At 38.8% G+C, this 25,049-nt stretch overlaps 1 protein-coding gene and 1 long non-coding RNA gene across 9 annotated transcripts in view; both read right to left on the reverse strand.

Moving 5' to 3' along the window:
* Positions 1-25,049, reverse strand: part of NT5C2 (5'-nucleotidase, cytosolic II) — a 101,269-nt gene that overhangs the window by 9,449 nt on the left and 66,771 nt on the right. For 4 of the 8 annotated variants that reach the window (XM_042908227.1, XM_042908226.1, XM_042908229.1 and 1 more), the window contains 7 exons: positions 9,189-9,306; positions 7,820-7,915; positions 7,469-7,492; positions 2,766-2,857; positions 2,574-2,631; positions 1,443-1,536; positions 764-817 (listed from right to left, as the gene is read on the reverse strand). In XM_042908227.1, coding sequence (XP_042764161.1) covers positions 764-817; positions 1,443-1,536; positions 2,574-2,631; positions 2,766-2,857; positions 7,469-7,492; positions 7,820-7,915; positions 9,189-9,306 — 536 coding nt within the window. Of the gene's footprint in view, positions 1-763; positions 818-1,442; positions 1,537-2,265; positions 2,355-2,573; positions 2,632-2,765; positions 2,858-7,468; positions 7,493-7,819; positions 7,916-9,188; positions 9,307-13,786; positions 13,851-25,049 lie in introns of those variants that run through there. The other 4 variants (XM_042908234.1, XM_042908230.1, XM_042908232.1 and 1 more) reach the window with 4 other exon arrangements.
* On the reverse strand, positions 11,514-17,022 carry LOC122202066. Its single transcript, XR_006194442.1, has 2 exons — positions 16,485-17,022; positions 11,514-13,897 (listed from the first exon to the last, which is right to left on the reverse strand). It is a non-coding gene; the product is annotated as an uncharacterized LOC122202066 (long non-coding RNA).

Below are 25,049 nucleotides of genomic sequence, written 5' to 3' on the forward strand. Positions count from 1 at the left end.
TCAGGTTTTTAAAAATTTTTTTGTTTTTGTTTTTGAGAGAGTGCAAGTGGGGGAGGGGCAGAGAGAGAGAGAATCTTTTTTTTTTTTTTTAATGCATTTCTTTTAGAGAGAGAGAAAGAGTGCAAGTGTAAGCAGGGGAGAGGCAGAGAGAGGGAGAGAGAGAATCCCAAGCAGGCTCCATGCTATCAGCACAGAGCCCAATGTGGAGCTCAATCTCATTAACCGCAAGATCATGACCTGAGCCAAAATCAGGAGTCAGATGCTTAACCAACTGAGCCACCGAGGCACCCCAGAGGGAGAGAATTCTTAAGCAGGATCCACACTCAGCACAAAGCCCAATGCCGGGCTTGATCTCACGACCATGAGATAATGACCTGAAGTCAAGAATCAGACGCTTAACCAACTAAGCCACCCAGGAGCCCCCTTCAGCTTATCTACAAAGCAGAGGTAACAATACCTCACTCAGGGTTATATGGAAGATTAAAGGGCATGTAATCACTTAGTACAGTGATGTACACACAGTAACTACTCTAGCTGCTATTATCATTAGAGCTAAAAAGACAAATGATATACTGGATCTTCTTGCCAAGGAACAAACAGGGAAAACTACTAAGACCTATGTTCTGGCTGAAAATTCCTGGTGATTGTACTTGACATATATTATATCAAGACAAATTAGTATCTTCCTTTATCCATTTCATTATAAATAGGTTTGTTATTGATTTCCCTGATTTGCAGATCTATTTTTCCCTTTATTACTTACATCTTTGACTACATACTTCTCAAGATTTTCAACTGTCTTTTCCTTAAGGGAGCCCTACAGGAAGAAAAAAAGGAAAATAGGAACAAGATCAGTTTTTAATAGTTTATACTACTATCAACCCAAATGCATTTTTTAAGTATTTACCAAAATGGAAAGTACATAGAGATGGCCATGATAAAGCAGATGTGATTTGCTGCAACTCTGCCTCCAAAAGGTATTTAAAATATAAAACTATGTTTATTTTAAACAAGAAATCAAAAGGTATTTCATATTTTATTCAGTATAATTTATAGTAAGTATAATTTTAATTAACGTATTAGTCAAACAGGAGGTATTTGGAAAAAAACAAACAATAATCATCCTCAAAGGTAGGGGGAAGTATAATCTTAATACTAAAATCTCTTCTAAGTTTGGGAAATGAAAACTGAAGTAAGAGCTGGAAGCCAAGCAGGATCACGGGAGGAAAGATCAGCATAACTTCCGAAAGTAGGACAAAGACAAGAAGAAAAGTATTCTAGAGAGCTGTCACTAGTGGGCAAATCCTTTTTTTTTTTTTTTTTTTTTTTTTTAATGGAAGAAAAATTCTGCTCTATTTGCACTTGTAAAGTTAATGTCAGACCACAAGACACAAGCCACACAAGCCACAGAGTGAACAGGTGATGCAGCAGCTCCCAGGTACCTTGTAATGAACCCAGTCAACAGCATCTCTTACATCCTGGAACATACTCCGGTAAGACATGAAGAGGTCCCCATCTTTAAATCCTGTTTCACAGCTATACAAAGATGAAAAAAACATGACAGGGAATCCAAAAGAGGGTAAGTAAAATGAATACCAAACATTGCCCAGGGGACCCAAGGATTCCATGATCACATGGAAAGACTAGGCTAATTAGGAAAATAATTACTCCCTAACAAAAATCCATTTTGACAACCAGAAAGGACTACAGTGTTCAATGGAATACAATAATTGTGAACAAATACAAAGTGATAGAACAATATATTGAATGAAACCTAAAAGGTCAGTTCCAAAAATATCATGTTCTTTTACTCATCACTTTTAAGAAACAGGTTCCCATCAAAGAAACATTTAAAACTTAAAATTGGTCATTTAGGTGCTCTTCATCCTGACTCTTCTGATGTTTTCTCTAGGTACAAAGGTATTGCCTTTTTTCTATTTAGCTTAGTGACTTGGTGCCCCACCAGATTTAGTGCCTTGAAGCGGATAAGGCCTAGACAGGATAAGTTAGCCAACTCTGACACATACGGCTGAGCTTTCAGCAGTGGTTATACAATTTGCCCTAAAAAGGATAGGATACCTTGTTCAAGACTTAAACAAAATTTTACTTTGAGGAGGATAAACCATATTTACTCCTCAATCAAATCTTGCTGGGCCTGGGAATGAAACTAAACTGTCATCGCTGAATGGCTCCCGGGTAGCTGCTGTGAAATGAGTTGGGGGGTTTTAGTGTAATTCTGCTTGGACAGATAATCATCACACAAACCTCCCACTCAGTTGTCACAATTAGCACCTCTGCTGGCCGTCTTCATTCCCAGGAGAAGCCAATCAGAAGTGGTCCCTTCCAAACATGGCTGCAGCACACTGGCAAGGAGAGGGGGCCGTGTGGGAGGTGAGAGCCTGCATGGAGCTGCTGGTGCTGTCCCATCTCTCAGGCTGGCAATGTGGCATCTCTCACTAGCACTAAATTCACTTCAGAAAAGCAGAAAAGACCTACAATGGCCAGTTCTCTAAAACCCTGTACATTAATTTAAAAAAATCAATTGGAAAAAGAAAATTACACTATATACATACCTGGTATATCTAGGACAATTAGTAAAAAAATCTACTAGGCAAGCCAACAGGTAGGTCTCTGAAAAATGAAGAACAGATATTCATAAACATAAATGAAATAATTCAAACTTATTTCATTATCTCCCTTGAGCAAAGACAAATGATCATGAAAAGAAGGGAAAGCATCCATATATAAGCACAGAATGAGTCTACCTGGTAGGTTGAACAGTGTGTTCAGAATGTAAAATCTTTCAGTGTCATCCCGCTGGATAAATTTATTTGGATACTGCTCTCTAGTTTCTGGTCTGAAAGAAAAAATTTAAATTAAATGACATTCAAAAAATGAACATTACAACCATGAGAAATATTCATCATTCAAAAATTCATTCAAATATTTTGGTGGCTACATGCAAGGCAGGGTCTAAATATTACATGTGAGTAGCTATGAAGATAAACAAGCTCGGGTTCCAGCCCTTAAACAGCCCTCGGTCGGCTAAGGGAGGTGAGTCACATACACAAACAGTTATCACAAAGTAAAAAATCACAACTGTCACAAGAAAGTGCAGAGAGCTATGAGAAAACTGAGGAAGAGGAGACCATTTCAACTTAAGGGGTAGAAAAAAGTGAATGTGGGTGTGAGAAGAAGGAAATCTAGGAGGGATTCATGAAAAAGGTGGCACAGAAGCTGGTCCTTAAAGGCTCAGAAGATCCAATTCAGAAACTAGTCCAAACTGGGTACAGACAGGGGAGCAGAGGAAAATAAAGCTAGAAGGATGAATTGAGGCAGATCACGCTGATATCTTTCACTCAGAGGCACTCAGAGTGCCATCGACAGGTTTTTGGTGCCACTGACAGTCTTTACACAAAAGGATAAAACCATCAGAGCTAAACTGTAATAATACTCCATTAGTAACAGTTTTAGGATAAAAAGGAGAAAGAAATGTGATCTGTGGCACAAATGGCTACAAATTCTTTCCATGCCTTTGTAATGTGTGACTTTGCAGTTACTCCAGCTAAGAGGCTCACTCTCTCTCTCCACCCTCAAATAAACATTTGAACAGCAGCAACTAGGGATCCAGGCAGAAACTCTGAAAACACCTGCATATTGGGGCGTGCTTACTCTTGCTGCATTTGGACCTCAGACTGCTGTGTGAGTGAGAGAGACAACCTGCTGGAGCATAAAGGCTACATACAGAAATGAGGAACGCCCACCACCGGCTGCCAATTGCCAGACATGTGAGTCAGGCCATTCCAGATCAGCTGAGCAACCCCAGAATTGCCCAGCTGACTCTCAGAATTTTAAGCTAAATAAAACAGTCGTTGTTTGAAGCCACAGGCTTTCAAGTACTTCATTACGCAGAAAAACTAACTGACACAAAAGACTGGGAAATCAGTTAAGTGGTTATTGCAGTAGCCTAGATGAGAGCAGGAAGGGTCTCTCCTAGAGTGATGGGACAGGAAATTAAAGGGAAGCATTAATCATGAGAGACTACCAAGGTAAAATGAATTAAGACCAGGGGACTGATTGGCTGTGGCAGATGAGGACATGAGAATCAAAGATGATGCTCACATAAGGATGTCTCTGAGAGGGTAGGGTGGTGGTACCATTTACAGAAATATGAAAACTGAATAACAAGTAGGTGTAAGAGGAGTTTTATTTTGGAAAGTAAACAGATTTTTATAGGTGATTAATTAGAAACAAGGTCAAAAACTTAAAACAGAGATTCAGACTTAAGAGAGAACTGGGATCATCTACACATAGGTAAAAGGTGAAGCCACGAAGACTGTTATAGTGGAAAATAAGGTCACTTACGGTGCAGAGGAAAAACAGAAGACTGAAATAGACCCAAGGGGAACATTTAGGGTTAAAAGGAAAAAAGCCAGCAAAACAGACAGAAGTTGTTAGAGATGCCCAGGAACCTTGGAGAGTGAAATGAAACACTCCAAGAAGTTGAAGGGGACAGCATTAATTTAAAAAAAAATGTAGAGAGAAACCAAAAGGGAGAAAAACTAAAACATAAAAATGCACAATCCTCAGGGCACCTAGCTGGCTCAGATGGTAGAGCATGCAACTCTAGATCTTGGGGTTGTCAGTTTGTGCCCCATGATGGGCGTAGAGATTGCTTAAAAATAAAATATTTATTTAAAAACTGCACAGTTCTCACAATGAATATATAAAGATAACTAATCTAAATAAAGGACATCAAATTTAAAGTTTGTACTCAGTTTGTAACCTGGTAAATTCCTGCTTGGGTCTGTTAACTACCAATGGCATAAATTCTAGTTAGGAAAAGAAAATCACATTAGCTCCCTGTCTTAGTCACCCTTCTGAAATAAGAGTGCCCAGTAAGGAATAACTTTGTAGAATATCTCATTTTCTAGCCTTCTAAGATTTTCTGTATTAAAAATTAAGGTGGAAGGGAATAGTAATGATATGCTTTCCTCAGTCGGGTTTAGTAAGATGCCACTGTCTCCTTAGATACACTTTCCTATTCTCTCCATCATTAAAAAGTAATTCCTTTACATAAGGATAGTTAACAGTTATTTATTAGGCAATAAGAACCCAAATGACTTATAGAGTTAGCAATTACATTCTGTTTAAGTTAAGTGTTGGGCACCTGGTTGGCTCAATCAGTTAAGCATCTGACTTCAGCTTAGGTCACGATCTCATGGTTTCTGAGTTCAAACCCCACTCAGAGTGAGCATGAACCCTGCATTGGGTGAGCACGAGCCCCACTTCAGGTAAAACATTAGCCCTGCTTTGAGTGAGCCCCACTTATTTATCTCTCTCTCTCTCCCTCCCTCTCTTTCCCCCCCGCTCTCTGCCCTTTGCTCACTTCTGCCCTCTTAATTGTCAAATCAAGCTAGCATGTATTTAAAATAAATATTAACTGGGGGCAGATAATGTATCCCAGAAGAAGGAATGCTAGACTTGGGAGCTGGGAGGAAAACTGTTATGGACTACTGTACTGCTAACTTTCTGTGACTCGTAGAAATAAATATGTGATCTCAACATTATCCCATCCTAGAACTTTAAAGGCCTTTGCCCCTGTCCAAAAAAAGAGGCCCCAACTCATTGGCAAGGTGTGTAAAGCAATTCCTGATGGAGCCCTAACCTCCCTGCCAGCCTCATCCACCAGTATGCTTCAATAGCTTGTTCTTTCCCTCTCTCTCCATCCTCAGCCTCTCTTCCTCCACAGGCTTTTCCTCTGGATTCTAAAGACTGTAGAGTGTTAAGTGCTGTTTGAATGATTCTGCATTATTCATAAATGGCTTATTTTTGAGGCACCTGGGTGGCTCAGTTGGTTGGGTGTCCGACTTCAGCTCAGGTCATGATCTCACAGCTCATGAGTTTGAGCCCTGCGTCGGGCTCTGTGCCAACAACTCAGAGCCTGGAACCTGCTTCAGATTCCGTGTCTCCCTCTCTCTCTGCCCCTCCCCTGCTCATGCTCTGTCTCTGTCTCAGAAATAAATAAAAACATCAAAAAAAAATTTTTTTAATAAAAAAAATAAATGGCTTATTTTATTTTATTTTTTTTTTAATTTTTTTAACGTTTATTTATTTTTGAGACAGAGAGAGACAGAGCATGAATGGGGGAGGGTCACAGAGAGAGGGAGACACAGGATCTGAAGCAGGCTCCAGGCTCTGAGCTGTCAGCACAGAGCCCGACGCGGGGCTCGAACCCACGGACCGTGAGATCATGACCTGAGCCGAAGTCGGACGCTTAACCGACCGAGCCACCCAGGCGCCCCTAAATGGCTTATTTTTGAAACACTACTAAAAATACTTCCAAAGGAGCTATTTGGAAACTTTATTAGTTTATTTGGGGAAAGAAAGAAGATCTGTGGATCCTGAGTTAGTAACACTAATTGCAGTACTCATTTATAGAACAACTTCCTTTCCTTTTCCTCTCTGACTACCCTTCTCCATAACACAAAAATCCCTTTTCAGACATTAAAAAATAGAACCTTGGTTCATCTTCATTGAGATTTTGAATTATGGTACAATATCCATTTATAAAATAGCTTAGGCTGCTAACACTATTTGCAGTCACTTCACATTCTAAATCCTGCCTCCTGATATTCATGGATCTTGAACAAACCCCTCATGAGAGGAGCAGTGAAAGAGAGGGAGATATAATCACTGGCCTGCCCAGATGTGTCAAGGTGGGGTGTTTACTTCACACTGTTTGCACTATGTCTATGTGGAAACCTTTGAGCCTATGTAATTCCAGCTGAAAAATCTTATATCAGATGCTTCAATTCCAAACAGGGCACTGCTGTGATCTCAGATTTAAATGATATTCTGGTACACTTCCAGTTAGCTTGTGCCTCTTATCACAAAAAGTAAGTACCAAAAACACACTCTCTCTTTAAAAATTTCAATCCAGACTGTGTGGTTTTTACTATTTTGCCTTTGAAAATAATATATAGGAAAGTTATACAAGAGACTGACAGATAATCTATTTTGGTTTTAAGTGTTGCTCTGTGCCTAATGCAGTATCAGTAGTAAATTAAGTAGTATAATAGTGGAGAAAATATATAATTGCAAAGTTATGAGGACAAAAAATGTCAAACTGTGGTATTGTGATTTTTAAAGAAAAAATTGGGATGTTTCACCAAAAAATAGTAGACCAAAACATTGTAGACAGTAAATTTTATCTACTATTTACTAAGGCAGAAAGTCCGAGTTAGGGAGAATGGAAATATTCTGATTATGAAAATAAAGCTTACTCTAGTTTTAAATATTATCACCCTATTTTCATTTTTAGCCTGTTTTTAAAAAATTTAACCACATGATCAAGTATCTGAAGCTATTCATTAGAATATAAAAAAATCATATATTAGCTGTTAAAAATCTTAGTCATTTACACTGTTGTAATTTTACATTTTTCAAAGCGCTTTTATATACATACCTCTTCTGAGCAGCTACCTGAGAACTGTATTAAAAAGGAGAAAATAAAAATCTTAGAATTGCAAATAAGTCAAAGCCACTATAATTCTTTTTGGGCAAGTTTCAGGATTAGCTTTGTTGGATGCTATATAATTAGAAACCACTTAATTTACACAAAATGTAACTGCTAACTATATAAGTCCATTTGAGTCCTAACTGCCTAATAAATAATTGTTAAATATCCTTATGTAAAGAAATTGTTCTTTAATGATGAGGGAACAGGAAAGTATATTACATCTGGGGAGACCCATGATCTTCATTATTTTTTCACTATAAAAACACTAGACAGAGGCTAAAAGTTCTATGTACTCACCCTCTTATGAAGTTAAATCCATGTGCACAGACCAAGAGGTTTCCATAGGCATCAACTTTCAAAAGATTTCCATATAGTGTATCAAAGACAAGTCCCCTATATGCAAATAAGGACATCATCAATAATACAGGCAACAATCTTATGTAGTATTACTCAATCATCATAAACCAATGCCATCTTATTCAATCTTTATGAAGACTCAAGCATGTCCCAAACAATATAATCCTGGAGGATGAAGTGAATAAAATCTTAAAAACTAAACCCAGAGGGGCTCCTGGGTGGCTCAGTTGGTTGGGCGACCGACTTCGGCTCAGGTCATGATCTCACAGTCCGTGAGTTCGAGCCCCGCGTCAGGCACTGTGCTGACAGCTTGGAGCCTGGAGCCTGGAGCCTGCTTCACATTCTGTGTCTCCCCCTCTCTCTGCCCCTCCCATGCTCATGCTCTGCCTCTGTCTCTCAATAATAAATAAACGTTAAAAAAAAACTTTTTTTAATAAAAAAAAAACTCAACCCAGAGTAACTAAAAAATATTTACTCTGTTCAGATAAATAATCACAACTGTTTTCTATAAGGAATAAGAGCTTAAACAAGGTATGAACCATAATTCCTCTTAATACACTGGTTCCATTCTAAAAGAGTCTTAATTTCCTTGGAGAAAGGAGCTGGCTTATATTTCCTTCTAATAGATGCTATATATGGGACATTCATGATGGCATCTCAAACACCATCTTTCTTAATCTTAAATCTTCCCTATCAAATCCAAAAATGCAAACTGCCAAGAGGCTCCCACTGACCAATTGAAGTGTGTCAGTAAAACATGTAACTGATCTCCAACAGTGAAAGCAAGGAGTATCTGTGATTACTGCCCATCAGTTTTAATAATTTTTCTTTCCCATAAATAGATCTTCTTCAGTAACAATAAACTAAGCTCAATTCAAAAACACAAAAGATATGGGGCGCCTGGGTGGCTCAGCTGGTTAAGCATCTGACTTTGGCTCAGGTCATGATCTCATGGTTTGTTAGTTCAAACCCTGTGTCAGGCTCTGTGCTGACAGCTCAGAACCTGGACCCTGTTTCGGATTCTGTGTCTCCCTCTCTCTCTGCCCCTCCCCCATTTGTGCTCTCTCTGTCAAGAATAAATGTAAAAAAAAAAAAAAAGAAAAAATTAAAACCCACAAGAGATATAATGTACATGAAAAGTCCATAATATTAGAATCCACACCAACCAAAATAACAAAACCAGAAACAAACCAAACCATCTTTTCTGGTTCTTTTCTTTGACCGTGGTCAGGGTCAGAGATGCATTTGGAATTATTAATTTGGGGGATAGAGGGAAAGGTCTTAATCCAAAGAAATCTTGAAAAATTACCTGGTAGGGAATGTAGAATCATAAGCAAAGCTGAGCAGCTCCTGAGGATAGCCAATAGAAACTAATCTCTCCACAGTAAGCTCAAAGCCAAGAGACTCATACTCCGGGGACTTGTACACTGCACAGAGAGGAGGTTCTCGTTATAATAATAGTCAATGAAAATAAAAGGCAAATGAGTGAATTTCTACTTTTTCCCAACTCCCTCCTCCTCCTAAATAGGCCATTTTCTTCTTTTCCCTCAAACTCCATGTTCTGTACTGTCCCAAGTAATCACAGAACTCCATTGTTAGTCTGTGGAAATAGGTCATATTTTTGTAGGAGCAAGAGCGACAAGATGAATTATCAAACATTTCAGAATAATTCTTTCATTCTTAGGAAACTTTTTTTCCTTTATCTGTTCTTTCATGCCCATAATCTAAAGGCAGTTTTAAAAGAAACTAATATGCACAACAGCTGTGATATAAACCATGAGAATGTATGTAAATAGAAAACCAGGTAGAGAGGTCTAGATATGTTGAAGGTTTCGCTGATGTGTATAGTTCGTGTAGGAATCCTTCAAAATGAGCTTTTTTTTAAAAAAAATTATTTTTACAATTACTATTTGGCTTGGTAGTTGCTTTATATGCTTTTTCCGATCAGCATAATTCTATTTGTCAGGATTAACTTGCTTTCTTATCAGCCCTAAAAATATTGTAAAGCCATCAAAATTGCATTTTACACGGGTGCCTGGGTGGCTCGGTCAGTTGGGCGTCCGACTTCGGCTCAGGTCATGATCTCGCAGTTCATGAGTTTGAGCCCCACGTCAGGCTCTGTACTGACAGCTCAGAGCCTGGAGCCTGCTTCAGATTCTGTGTCTCCCTCTCTCTCTGCACCTCCCTTGCTCATACACTCTCTCTCTCTCTCAAAAATAAACATTAAAAAAAATTTTTAGTTGCATTTTACAACTTATTGCTGCAATATCAACCATAAAAAGACATGTCTGAGACAATTACGGAAATCTGAATGTGGACTGGAAATCAGATATTAAAGAATTATGACTAGGGATCAGGGGGGAGAATTGGAGGAAAGTGGTCAAAAGGTACAAACTTCCAGTTATATGATAAATAAGTAGTAGAGATATAATGGACAACATTGAGGACTTCAGCTAATACCACTGTATGATATATAAGAAATCTGTTAAGATAGCAAATCCTAAGAGTTCTCACCACAAGGAGAAACAAATTTTTTCCTTTATTCTTTCTTTTCTTTTTATTCTATCTATATGAGAAGATGAGTATTAGCTGAACCTATTTTGGTAATCATTTCACAATATATATAAATCAAACCACTGTCCTGTATGCCTTAAGTTTGTACAGTGATGTATGTCTATTTCTCAGTAAGACTGGAAATATACATTAAAAAAAGAATTAGGACTCATTTTATGAAATTTATGGAAGGATGGGTATGTGCAAGTATATGTATAGGATATATATCCTTATCTGCCAAAGAAGCCTACTGAGTTTGTTACAGGCGAAATAAGATGGATTTCAGAATATGGGAGTTTCTCCCTACTATTACCTATCTCTGAAATCTTATTCTATAATGAAAAAACTTTTTAGAATCATCAATGCAGTTCAGTATAAAGAAAACATTGCCCCTTTAAATAGGTTTCCTCCAAATGCAATATTTAGGTAAGGATCCTCCCACCAGTCTCTAGGAGAGGGTAATAAGCTATATTAAAGATAAAAATTAATAGACCTGCAATCTTGCTAAATGCCAAATGAGGCAAAAAAAATCCATTTTTATCTCATAATAATGCTATTATTATTATTATTATTATTCTACCCACAATTAATACACAGCCTATGGCTCAAACTGATTTTTCACTGCAATTAGTCTACCAATCCAAATTAGTGCTAATATCTTAATGAGTACTATTCAACTTTTCCTTGCCAAAATCAATCTTTTAGAATATTTCTGGAACTACATAAAAGAAATCAGTAATACTTGTCACTTCCACAGAAGGGAACTGAGTGGCTAAGAGATGGGGAAGAAAGTATACTTTCATGTATGTACCTTTCTGTACTTTTTAAAAACTTGTAAATATTAATGTATATATATATTATTTTTAAATTAAGTTGAAATATAAAAAAAAAAAGCAGGTGAGCTTTCAAACTCCTTTAATAAACATTTATCATATTTAAAAAGCCTAAATGTTTTAAGGCCCTTAGGAGAAGGAGGCCCTTGAGTCTCATCAGAACAATGCCAAAAGAAGCTGTCGTTTCTTCTGTTGTGTCAGGGGTAAAAATAATGCTAATACTAATATTCTCAAGACTGGCTATGTACTTTTCTCTGTTCAACTCCAGCCCCATCATCACCTTCCCCCACCAAAAAAACCAAAAAAACAAACAAAACAAACAAACAAAAAACCCCACAAAACAAAAACAAAAACCCAAAAAACAAAAACCAAACCCTTTTGGAATCCTTGAGGGTGGAATTCTTAAATCTAGATGATGTACACTGTGGTAAAAGAAGTGCTTATATATTCATTACACACTAAAAGGGTAAGAGCTGGTGTGCTATAATAAAACTAGAAAAGAAGTATTGACTGATGTCAATTTGAATTATTTTGAGAATATAATATCTCTCACCCAACACCGTGCTTCCACCCCAACTGAGAGTAAATCTCATTTTAACAAAATTTCCATAAAACAAAAACTGTTTCTCAATCCTAACAAAGTCCTACTTATTTCAAACAATATTTAATGAAACAAAATTCCAGTATAGCTAAGTAATGTGGATAATCCACTGACATTCATTCTTATAGGATTTGGCCCATATAAAATATTTTCAATTATTAATTTTTTCAGAAGGATAATTTGCTAGCTATGCCATAAGAATGGGAGGGGGGAAACCTTAATCACCTCCACTCATGCTCAGCCCTAAATGAGACATTTTCCCTAGTTAGACATCAGGTAATTATAGAGGGAGGGAGTAATGGTGATTAAAACCTGTGTTTAGGAGACACTTTGGATCAAAACCGAAATCCATTTTTTCAGAACTTTTAGTGAAGGAAAAAAGACCCGGGGATGGGTGAGGAGTGGAGGGAGGAGGGAGATACCTCAAATCCCCATTTTGTCAGCACAAACCCTAGAACAGCAGATAATAAAACACTACACACTTGCCACACTTCTGTTTATTCCAGGGCAGAACCTCCCAAGTGTTCAACTGAGGTAACTTTCTAGTAATTCCACCTACAGAAACAAATACTTTAAATTTCCTTTTACTCAATGAGTTTAGGGTACTTTCCAAAAATACAATGTATTTTCCCCATTTGCTGATCTGAAGTTACATACATAGCAAGCACAAATATAAGCTTAAGGCAGAACTTAAGTCTCCCTCACTCTCATCCAAAGCTCTTTGTGGCGAGGCATTATACCACTGTTAAACATGAATTTCTAGATTACATAGGCCATCAAAACTTAAGCCTAGGTGTTGAAACACACTGTCCTCCCTCCAATTTCTTTCACCTAGTCCAAAACAAACTGCTCCTCTAATCAGGTGGGAATGGATTTAGCAAAGAGAGTTCAAGTTCCACTTTGACAACACTATCTATTTCACTGAGCTCTATATTAATCAGGAAGACCTACAAGCTATTGACATTTTCTCATAAGCTTCCCGGATAATCATTTCAGTAACACAAATTCCCAGGTCATTAAATCATCTGCTAGAGCACTATACAGTACAACCAGGGTTGGAAAAGCAGACTGTAGCTGCACAGAGCAGAAGGTTAGATGTTTTGTTCTAAGTGTCCCTTGGGAATAATCACAATTTGTTCTGACCTGGTAGCAAAAATGACTAGTCCTAAAGCCTGCAAAGTATCACCATTCCTTGAAAAATAAATAAATAGAAGCAAAACTCCCTTTTTAAATGACCATGCCCTTTAAAGTCAGCCTTGATATATGTGGGGAACCATATATATGGCCTCACACTGTGCAGCTCTATGCCTCTCCACAGCTGCAAACGCTCTAACTTCAATTTCTCTCCCCAAACTGGCGAGTAAGTGATGCATAGCTTCAAACTCAATTCTTACGACTTTCAAAATGCAGCCAACAGATTCAGAGTAAACATAACCTCACACATTCACTGCTTATTTCTTCTTCGAGAAAGTCCTCAGGCCTATCCTAATTTACCCAATGTTCAAAGACAAAGAAGAAGTTCTTTCAAGGGCCAGAGTCCAAAAAAGAGGACTGCCTGAGCCACACTAGGGCAGCACACGGTGTTCTCAGGTTACGTAACTAGACTATAAAGAGAACAACCAAAGCTTTGAAAGCCGAAGCTACTGAGTGCATTTAAAGATATTCTTTACTCCATAGTCTGTAAGGAAAAAAACAGTTCTCCAAAAAATATCAACTGTATGTTGTGGGGATCAAAGTTATGGGCTCTGTTTTGAGGAAATGTTGTTCATACAAGATAGAACCTATGTTAGAGGAGACCATTTCTTTGAAATGAGCCAAAATCTTTCTGCAAGGAAGTCTAAAATTCTCATGCACTTTTTACCTTTGCCACCAAGACACACTGTGTATAGTTTACAGATTTTAGGAAAAGGAAGGGCAAACCTCTAGAGAGGTTCCAGCCTAGCAGAGTGCTGCTGCCAAAATGAGAACTCACACGAGGCAGATGCAGATGTAGAGTGTCACTCCAGTCTTGAAGGAGTTACACTGGCTCTCCTGTTAAAAAACAAAACAAAGCAACAAAACAAAACAAAAACAAAAACAAAAACTGGTTTTAAAACTGTTGCGATGGGCTGGAACAGAGAGACACCATTTGGATATTGGTATTTACAGGAGTTACTGTCCTCCTATTTAGAAGCCTCTGACCATCACTAGAATTTGTCTAAATGGCCGTAACAAAAGAAGGGTACTGAAGATCAGCCTAAGTACTGTCCATTATTTACCTTTTCTGACACCCTGAGCCTGGAGTACCAAGTCTGATCCTGAAATGTTAAGTTAAAAGATAAACAGAAAAATAAATCTATTTTGTTTTAGTTTATTTTCTCTAGCACATTTCAGGTTTACATGATAGAAACTAAATTCAGCTGGTAAACTGTTTAAAACTGAACTACAGTAAGTAAAACAAGCTAAATGAGGAAACAAGAATAAACCAGAGCAGTTTCACCTTGCTGTTAAGTACCCAAAATAAGTCTACTTGTACCTAACTACCGACTTTTCTACCCTTCCAACACCTACATTTGCCATCTTGATACAGACAAGAACCAACGTCACGCTGCTAAAAATCTAACTAGATGTCTAAATGTGGGATAGAAGGAAAACTTTATTTTGATTCTTTCAGTGGATATTTGCCTTCAGTAAGCACAGTCATATTGCTCTACTTTCATAAAGTTAGAGAAACTACCTAGTTTAGTCAAAGAAATGACTTGAAGATACATACAAAATATTGACACTTTTAAGATATTCATTATGTTTAACTTTATAGGGAGTCATTTTCCCTAGAGACATTTACATATGGTTTGACTCCTCCCAACTTTTTTGGGAAAGGAAGATGGTACTAAATAGAACAGCAAAAATGACCAAATAGAATGTCTAAAAGTCTTACAAACATTAAAACTAACAGAAACCACCACCACCAATCACTATGAAAAACAAATATCCAACCCAACCACCCAAGAATAGTTACTTGCTTTTATGCCGTAAATGTGATTAATATCAACATTCTCTATTTAGGCTATGCAATGTTGGTTCTCTGAGACCAAAACTAGAAAAGGCAAATTAATTCACGTTTTCATCAGGAAACTTTAGATAAAACCTTTCCAAATCTCATATAAACATCAGAGGACTTTTTCCACTTTTCAAAACTATTTGAAAACCCTAAGGTAATAACATAGAGTAGAAATTTCTATCTCTAATCCAAGAGATCACAAATGATCTTTAAAAGATATTGAAAATTTCTAAAAATGACCTCAATTTTAATTGACTTAAAATACAAAAGCTAGGCACCATCCAACACTTTTAGTAATATAAAATGAACCCAACTCCCAAATAGCTAAAAACGTAGATAAACACACAAGGGGAGTTTGGAAGCCTGCCAATTTCAAGTCACTGCAAAAGTAAAATTAAATGGTAAGCAAAAGATTCGTTTAAAAAATTATTAAGAGTATTAGAAGAATGTTTATTTTAAAACAAAATGAAAAAATTCCCTAATTCCATTTTTTTCCCCTCTAAGAGCTTGTTCACTTAGCAGGCATGTGTACTTAGAGTATTCTTTACTCTAATTTTTATTATTGAAGTATAATTGACATAGAGTGTTATGTCAGTGTCCGGTGCACAACATCTACACATTATGCAGTGCTCACCATGATAAATGTAGTTACCATGTGGAAAGTAGGGTTTTCAATTTAAAACAGAAAAACTGAAATTTTGAGATAATAACCTGAAAAACCCTGCTTAACCAAAGGAGCTGCTTATAATTTTAAAACTGAAACAGTTTTTACATAATTTTTCCCCAAAATAAGAACAGTTCATCCCACTCAAACCCCTTTACTAAAACAAAACAAAAACACCTGTACTAAAGTTACAGTAATGTAACAAACATTTGGATGCCTACTGCTTACCAGGTACTAGATACTAAGAACAAAAAACAACTCGTGGTCCTTGGCCTAAAGGAGCTCAAAGTGAACTACAGGGATATATAATTAGGTATTTATAATCAATTTCAGAAGATCAATACCATGGTGTGGCTAGGGAGGTAAAAAGGGACAGAGAAGGGGCCAATTAACCCAACCCAGGAAGTCTTCTTAAAAACTATGTGTGACTTATTCAGGCTTAAACAGACACTTCATTTTTATAACCAGTATCTCCAGGTACTATAAAGTTCACCAAACTTTCCAAGACTCAGATCCAGGTAATTTATCTATATCAGTCTGTATCATCGTCAGATATATATCACTTATATCAGTGTTCAACTGTTGTGAAAATGGGCTAAGTGTTGGTGCACGTCTTGCCTAAAGGGCAAAGCAGCTACTTAGCTACTCATACTCAGCCAAATGTTGCCAATTCTATGATAACAGCCAGCCTGAATTTTTACTTCTCCATTTTTAACTACTGACTCAATTTAAAAAAACAACAAACTAGTTGAGCCAACTATGGTCTGAGGTCTCAACTGGGTCCATGGGCAAAAAGTGCACAAAGTCTAGCATATACTTTAGGTCAGATACTTCCAAATAAGTTCTCCCACCTAACTGAAATGTTTTGAGTATCCTCTTAAGAGTCTTGAAGTAAAGAGAATTTAGGTACTTACTGAATTGTAAATCCAGACGGAAATAAATTCATTCTTCAATAACCACAGGGTATCCTAAATAATCCTGTTATTCTATTCATCTCAAAGAAAAATTGAGAGGGTGGATAAAAACCTTAGGAAACAAAAACTTTAGGCACTTAATTTGGTCTCTACCACAGTGCCGTAACAATTATGCCAGAAGGACTGTAATTACCTGAATTTGATTCCTTCCCATGGCTGTCAAACCAAACAAATGTTCCCAATGACTGAAAGAATTACAATCACCTCATGATCTGCCTGGCCTAGGTAACCCCCACTATTAAGAGTTCTCTGACCCAGTAGGTTTTTATCCACAAGGCTTAACCTTAAATTTTCATTACATAGCATGCCTCCATTATCATCTGGTCCTTTTCTCAGTGACCATTAACCCAATGATAAAGCAAACATTCAGAGACTGTATAAGCAGAAAAGAGATGAATCAAAAGTTAACTATTATGTTAAGACTCCTTTTAAATTAAAAAATAAATTTTCTTTTAATGTTTTTTTATTTTGAGGGAGAGGGAGGGGAAGGGGGAGGGAGAGGGAGACACAGAATCCGAAGCAAGCTCCAGGCTCTGAGCTGTCAGCACAGAGCCCAACACGGGGCTCAAACCTACAGATCTTGACCTAAGCCAAAGTCGGAAGCTTAACCGACTGAGCCACCAGGCACCCCTCCTTTTAAATGTTTTTAAAATTCTAATTCCAATGTAGTTAATGTTAAGACTCTTGAAACAAGTTTATACTTGTTGAAAACAGCAGGCAATATTTAAGATTTTAGTAATTTTACTGATGCAACTAACATAAGACACTATTCCAAAAAATAACCTGATTTACATTTGAATACTTTTATGATTGACAATGAAAAGATCATAAACACTGATAAGTGATTATTTCTATCACTCACCTTGTAATGGAGAAGATGGAACTGGATTTTATTAAACAATCTTTTAAATCTCCTAATGACCTAGGAACCAACCACACATTATTGCAATTCAGAAAGATTAATTTAAAATTAGTGAAAACATGGGGCGCCTGGGTGGCTCAGTTGGTTAAACATCCAACTTCATCTCAGGTCATGATCTCACATTTTGTGAGTTCGAGCCCCATGTTGGGCTCCATGCTGACAGCTCAGAGCCTGGAGCCTGCTTCAGATTCTGTGTCTCCCTCTCTCTCTGCCCCTCCCCTGCTTGCACTCTGTCTCTCTCTCTCAAAAATAAATAAATGTTAAAAAAATAAAAATTAAAAAATTTAATGGAAACACCAACTGGGATAGTGAAATGACATAAAGGGAATCAAAATTTGGAAATTAAGTGTAGACTCATATATGTAAAATAGATATGCTTAAAAGTAATATATAAATCTAAAACAGGTAACATAAGTATGTATCTAAAAATAATAGTCTTGAGGGTATTTAATCTCAATACAAAGAGCTTTTATCTACAACTAAGATTATGCACTGGAGTTTTCTTTTTTCTTTTCTTTCTTTCTCTGTCTCTGTCTTCTTTCTTTTAAAGAATGTTTATTTATTTTGAGAGACAGCAAGCATGTGCATGGTGGAGGGGCAGAGAGGGAGAGAGAGAATCCCAAGCAGGCTCCTGGCAGCACAGAGATTGATGTGGGGCCTATCACAAACCATAAGATCATGACCTGACCTGAAACCAGGAGCGGGATGCTTAACCGACTGAGCCACCCAGGTGTCCCTGGAGTATTATTTCTTTTAAAATTCTTTCCTAACATACACCACTTCAAAAGCATACTTGGTTGCAGAAATAGTCCTTTGTTTTCTGAGGTAGTTAGTATAAGAAATCCTTAAGTTGAAGAAAAAGCAGTCATGAGGCACCTGGGTGGCTCAGTTGGTTAAGTGTCTGACTCTTGGTTTCACCTCAGGTCATGATCTCAAGATTCAATGAGTTCAAGCCTCGCGTCTGGCATAATTGTTACGGCACTGTGGTAGAGACCAAATTAAGTGCATGGAGCCTACTTGGGATTCTCTGTCTCCCTCTGTCTCTGCCCCTCCCCTGCTTGTTCATGCTCACTCTCTCTCTCTCTCTCTCAAAATAAATAAACTTAAAAAAAAAAAAGAAAAAGAAAGAAAAAGCAGTAAGATGGGACACCTGGTTGGCTCAGTCAGTTAAACATTTGAGTCTTGATTTTCACTTAGGTCATGATCTCACAATTGTGAGACTGAGACCAGCATCGGACTCCATGCTGGGTGTGGGGCCTGCTTGGGATTCTCTCTCCCTCTCTTCCTTCCCGGCTCACACTTGCACACACACGCACTCTCTCACACTCGAGAAGAGGAGAGGGAGAGGGAGAGGGAGAGGGAGAGGGAGAGGGAGAGGGAGAGGGAGAGGGAGAGGGAGAGGGAGAGGGAGAGGGAGAGGGAGAGGGAGAGGGAGAGGGAGAGGGAGAGGGAGAGGGAGAGGGAGAGGGAGAGGGAGAGGGAGAGGGAGAGGGAGAGGGAGAGGGAGAGGGAGAGGGAGAGGGAGAGGGAGAGAGGGAGAGGGAGAGGGAGAGGGAGAGGGAGAGGGAGAGGGAGAGGGAGAGGGAGAGGGAGAGGGAGAGGGAGAGGGAGAGGGAGAGGGAGAGGGAGAGGGAGAGGGAGAGGGAGAGGGAGAGGGAGAGGGAGAGGGAGAGGGAGAGGGAGAGGGAGAGGGAGAGGGAGAGGGAGAGGGAGAGGGAGAGGGAGAGGGAGAGGGAGAGGGAGAGGGAGAGGGAGAGGGAGAGGGAGAGGGAGAGGGAGAGGGAGAGGGAGAGGGAGAGGGAGAGGGAGAGGGAGAGGGAGAGGGAGAGGGAGAGGGAGAGGGAGAGGGAGAGGGAGAGGGAGAGGGAGAGGGAGAGGGAGAGGGAGAGGGAGAGGGAGAGGGAGAGGGAGAGGGAGAGGGAGAGGGAGAGGGAGAGGGAGAGGGAGAGGGAGAGGGAGAGGGAGAGGGAGAGGGAGAGGGAGAGGGAGAGGGAGAGGGAGAGGGAGAGGGAGAGGGAGAGGGAGAGGGAGAGGGAGAGGGAGAGGGAGAGGGAGAGGGAGAGGGAGAGGGAGAGGGAGAGGGAGAGGGAGAGGGAGAGGGAGAGGGAGAGGGAGAGGGAGAGGGAGAGGGAGAGGGAGAGGGAGAGGGAGAGGGAGAGGGAGAGGGAGAGGGAGAGGGAGAGGGAGAGGGAGAGGGAGAGGGAGAGGGAGAGGGAGAGGGAGAGGGAGAGGGAGAGGGAGAGGGAGAGGGAGAGGGAGAGGGAGAGGGAGAGGGAGAGGGAGAGGGAGAGGGAGAGGGAGAGGGAGAGGGAGAGGGAGAGGGAGAGGGAGAGGGAGAGGGAGAGGGAGAGGGAGAGGGAGAGGGAGAGGGAGAGGGAGAGGGAGAGGGAGAGGGAGAGGGAGAGGGAGAGGGAGAGGGAGAGGGAGAGGGAGAGGGAGAGGGAGAGGGAGAGGGAGAGGGAGAGGGAGAGGGAGAGGGAGAGGGAGAGGGAGAGGGAGAGGGAGAGGGAGAGGGAGAGGGAGAGGGAGAGGGAGAGGGAGAGGGAGAGGGAGAGGGAGAGGGAGAGGGAGAGGGAGAGGGAGAGGGAGAGGGAGAGGGAGAGGGAGAGGGAGAGGGAGAGGGAGAGGGAGAGGGAGAGGGAGAGGGAGAGGGAGAGGGAGAGGGAGAGGGAGAGGGAGAGGGAGAGGGAGAGGGAGAGGGAGAGGGAGAGGGAGAGGGAGAGGGAGAGGGAGAGGGAGAGGGAGAGGGAGAGGGAGAGGGAGAGGAGAGGAGAGGAGAGGAGAGGAGAGGAGAAGGGAAGAGAAAAAAAAGAAAGGAAAAGAAAAAAGCAGTAATACCTAAAATAAAAAGTATATATCAAATGGAAATAAAAAACCTTTACATTCTAATACCTTTAAAAAAATCACCTTATTGGCATTTTGTCAGTTTCCTCTACTTAGTCTTTTAATTTAACTTTATTAAGAATATTTTTTAGGGGCACCTAGGTGGCTCAGTCAGTTAAGCATCCGACTTTGGCTCAGGTCATAATCTCAGGTTCTTGAGTTTGAGCCCTATGTAGTAGGGCTCTGTGCTGACAGCTCAGAGCCTGGAGGAGCCTGCTTTGGATTCTGTGTCTCCCTTTCTCTCTGCCCCTCCCCTGCTCACGTTCTGTCTCTCTCTCTCTCAAAAATAAACATTTAAAAAAATAATAAAGTGACATATTTTAAAAAAAGAATTATTTTTAAATCATACACAAAAAAATAGAGAATATTAAATGATCTGCTTTAAAATCATCATCCAAGCTTTAACAGTTATCAGTATTTTGGATTCTTGTTTCATCCTCCCTAATGTTTTCTCTTCCTATTTAATAACTTCTATCAGATCAAAAGTTTTTAAACTAATTTTTCAAAGAATACTGAAATTGCACAAGTATACAAAAGTTATACACATGCACATACAGAATTATTAACTAGTTTGGGTGATCTTTTAACTACTGCTTGAATATCCTTCCCACTTACAGGCCAGTATGATACTAGAACAGTCTTCTACCAGCAGTAAGTTATAGTAAGAGCCTTCCAAATTAAGGATTGCTCAGAAATATTGTAACTATATTAAGGCTGTCCAATCTTATAGTCTTGATGAGAAAACCTACTGTAACAAAGGCACTGCTCTTTTGGTATGAAAGTACTGGCTTAGTATTATCATATATTAACACTCTTAGCAAATCAGAGTTAACACATAGGGTGAGACATTGGACCAAACAAAACAGAAATGTAAACATGTGAAAAAAATTCGAAAGTGGGGATGCCATCAACAATAGCTTTTAAAAAATAACTTAGTTCAGTTAAAGAAACAAACTAATAAAGAAAACAAGTATTTTTACCTAAGGATCAGTAGACTTATTCCAAAATTCGTTCTAAGTTCTCTCTCTCTAGAAGACAACTATACCAAAACAGAAACAAACAAAAACCAACTATGAAATGAAAACAAACTACGGTATGAGATGGGACATAAAATAATGCCTTTTGTTTTTCCCAACCCCTCCCCAAATAATGCCTTTTAATAACAAACATAATAGAACTTTTTCATCCAAACTAGCCTTCTCCCATTCAAAATAATCACTCCTCAAGTCAATATATACTTATTCCAATAATGCAATCATTACTCAGAACATGTCTAAATTCTTTCAAAACTACTTTCAGAGTCTATAGCATGTTGTTCTAGATATCCTCCCTAGTAGCACATTTTTCATCAACAGATGACGAAGTGAATTTAAAGTGGTGGGGGGGGGGGGGTGGCAGTTATTCAGAGCAACCAGTGAATAAAACGGTAGATCAAACTGGGTTAAAAAACAGGGGACTACTTAATGAAGCAATGAAGCAGGTTTTCTTGTGTTTATAAACCGGCTATGAAAACAAATTTCTAAAGAATTCCTAAAATGTCTAAGAAATGACAGTGAAGGGGTGCCTGCCTAGCTCAGTCAGTTGAGCGTGCAACTCTTGATCTCAGGGTTGTAAGTTCGAGCCTCACACTCAGATTTTTAAGAGATTACTTAAAAATTAAATCTTAAAAAAAAAAAAAATGATAGCAATATTGGAATAAGTTTTTCTAATAAGGTGATTATATGAAGGATATTTGGAAGCATATCTTATTACAGTCTTTTATAAAAAGTAGTCTTTTAAAAAAATGTTTATTTAGTTTTGAGAAAGACAGAGTGAGGAGGGGAGGGGCAGAGAGAGAGGGAGACACAGAATCTGAAACAGGATCCAGGCTCTGAGCTGTCAGCACAGAGCCCGACGCGGGGCTCAAACCCACAAACTGCAAGATCATGACCTGAACGAAAGTTGGACACTTAAGCCACCCAGGCACCCCTATAAAAAGTAGTCTTTTGGGGCGCCTTAGTGGCTCAGTGGGTTGAGTGTCTGACTTTTGATCTCAGCATCATGAGTTCAAGCCATGTGCTAGGCTCTGCACTGGGAGTGAAGCCTACTTAAAAAAAAAAAAAAAAAAGTAGTCTTTTGACCCATTTTATATGTGTTTCATTTTGCAAGTCACCTCAAATCACTTCCGGAGATTTACAGAGAAGTATATTTTATTGCTTTACAGTCAATACTGTACATAAGGAACCCTCCAGTTATGCAAACCCATTCAACCATAGATACCATCAAGTTCAGCTTATTCTGAATGGATCCTTGATACTAATCACTGATTGGACTCTAGTACTAAAGTATCACTTTTCATCTTCACAATTCTTCTTTTTGAGTTGAGTACAAACATAATAGAACTTACTCATCCAAATGAGCCTTATCACTCCCTCAGGCAACAGGGAGGCAAGATGTCCTGCATGATATATACATATACTGATTAGATTTTTGTTTTGTTTGTGAGTGTTTTCCAATTTATTTTTATTAATAATTTTACGAAGCACAATCCTAGTTTTTTTTGGAAAGGGATCATTTGTTTTTGGAAGTTTTTCTTCTTTTTATCTATTACCCTAGTTTCTCTGTTCAAACACTAAAGCCCTTATTCTGTTGTTTCAGAAAAAACAAACAAAACCCTATTTAAAAGTTCTTTTAGAAAAAAAAATCACACCTACTTTTATATTCCTTAAACCTTCAACTGTATACATCTGATCCATTCACAAAGTGATAAATCCCTCAAGAATAAGTCAGAGGATATGAATAGGTTAATAACTTTCAATGACTTAAGAGCTGTTCATTCATTAACATAAAACTCTCTTGCATGGAGACAATCTGTTTGAGAGAATGTGGAATAAGGTAATATGTAAGTTCTACATTTTCAAGTTGTAAGAAGGATGCCCTGAGTCCTCTCTCATGACTTTGGACAATGACAATTTCTCTGGCTTTTCTAAGATAGGTTATCTTCCTTAGCTTGTACCAAAAACTTTTTAAGAAACTTTGACAGTGCTGTCACACTAAGAACTTCAAAAGGTGCATCCAGTTTACACACTAGCCACAGTAGGTTCTACTCAGCTGATGTTCCATTATTAACTTAATTCAGTACCATTACAAGGAGCCTCATCTTTCTTTAAGAAATGCTGAAACACCACACAAACGCTCACATTGTCATATATCTTTTTTTTTTTTTAATGCTGCCTGGTGCATATATGGTCAAATGATGTTTATAAGGATGCCCAGACCATTCAGGAAGGGAAGGGTCAGTCTTTTCAATAGTGTTGAGAAAAACGGGATATCCACATGAGAAACAATGAAGTTGGATCCTTACTTTATTCCACATACAAAAATTAACTCAAAATGGATCAGAGACCTAAACATAGGGCTAAAACTATAAAACTCTTAAAAGAAAACAGAGGAGAAAATCTTTGTTATACTGATTTTGGCAACAATTTCTTGACATGACAGCAAAATCACAGGCAACAAGAGAAAAAATAGATGGACTGGACTTCATCAAAATTAAAAACTTTTCTGCATCAAAAGACACTATTCAAGACAGTGAAAAGGCACCCCACAGAATGAGAAACAATATTTGCAAATTATATACCTGGTAAGAGATTAATGTCCAAAATATCTAAAGACATTTCATCTACAACTCAACAACAAACCAAACAACCCAGTTAAGAAATGGACAAAGGACTAAGACAAGACATTTCTCCAAATAAGATATACCATATAGATGGCTAATAAACATATGAAAGGTGCTCAACATCACCAGCCATTACGGAAATGTAAATCAAAACCACAATGAGAGGAATGTCTGAGCGGCTCAGTTGGTTGAGCATTGGACTTAAGTGGCTGACTCTGGCTCAGGTTATGATCTCAGGGTCTGTGGGTTTGAGCCCTGCATGGGGATCCCTGCTGTCAGCACAGATACCACTTCAGATCCTCTGACGCTCTCTTTCTCTGCCCCTCCCCACCTCGCACTCTATCAAAAATAAATATTAAAAATATATATTTTTAAGCCATAATGAGATACAACCTCCTACCCATTAAAATGATCATTATCAAAATAACAACAAAAATCTTAAAATAACAAGTGTTGCCAAGGATGTGGACAAACTAGAACCCTCATGCATTGCTGGTGGAATGTAAAATGGTGCAGCCACTGTGGAAAACAATCAGGACTTCCTCAAAAAGTTAAACATGTAATTACTATAGGATTCACCAGTTCCATTCCAGGGTATCTACCCAGAAGAACTGAGAGCAAAGACTAAAATACATACTTGTATATCAATGCTCCTAGCAGCACTACTCACAAAAGTCAAAAAGGTGGAAGCAACCCAAGTGTCCACTGATGGACGATGGATAAACAAAATGTGGTCTGTACATATAATGGAATATTATTCAGCCTTAACAAGGAATGAAATCTGATATATGCCACAACATAAAAGAAACGTGAAAACATGCTAAGAGACATAAGCAAGACCCATGGAATCATATGATTCCACTTATATGAAACATCTAGAATAGTAACTTCACAAAAAGTAGATTAGGAGTTACAGGGGCTGAAGTGAAAAGATGATGGGAAGTTACTGCTTAATGAGTTTCTGTTTAGGATAATGAAAAAGTTGTGGAAATTGATAATGGGTTGCACGATATTGTAGATTTACTGAATGCCGCTAATT

Source organism: Panthera leo, chromosome D2 (genome assembly GCF_018350215.1).
Source record: "Panthera leo isolate Ple1 chromosome D2, P.leo_Ple1_pat1.1, whole genome shotgun sequence".
In the NCBI taxonomy this organism is placed as follows: Eukaryota; Metazoa; Chordata; class Mammalia; order Carnivora; family Felidae; genus Panthera; species Panthera leo.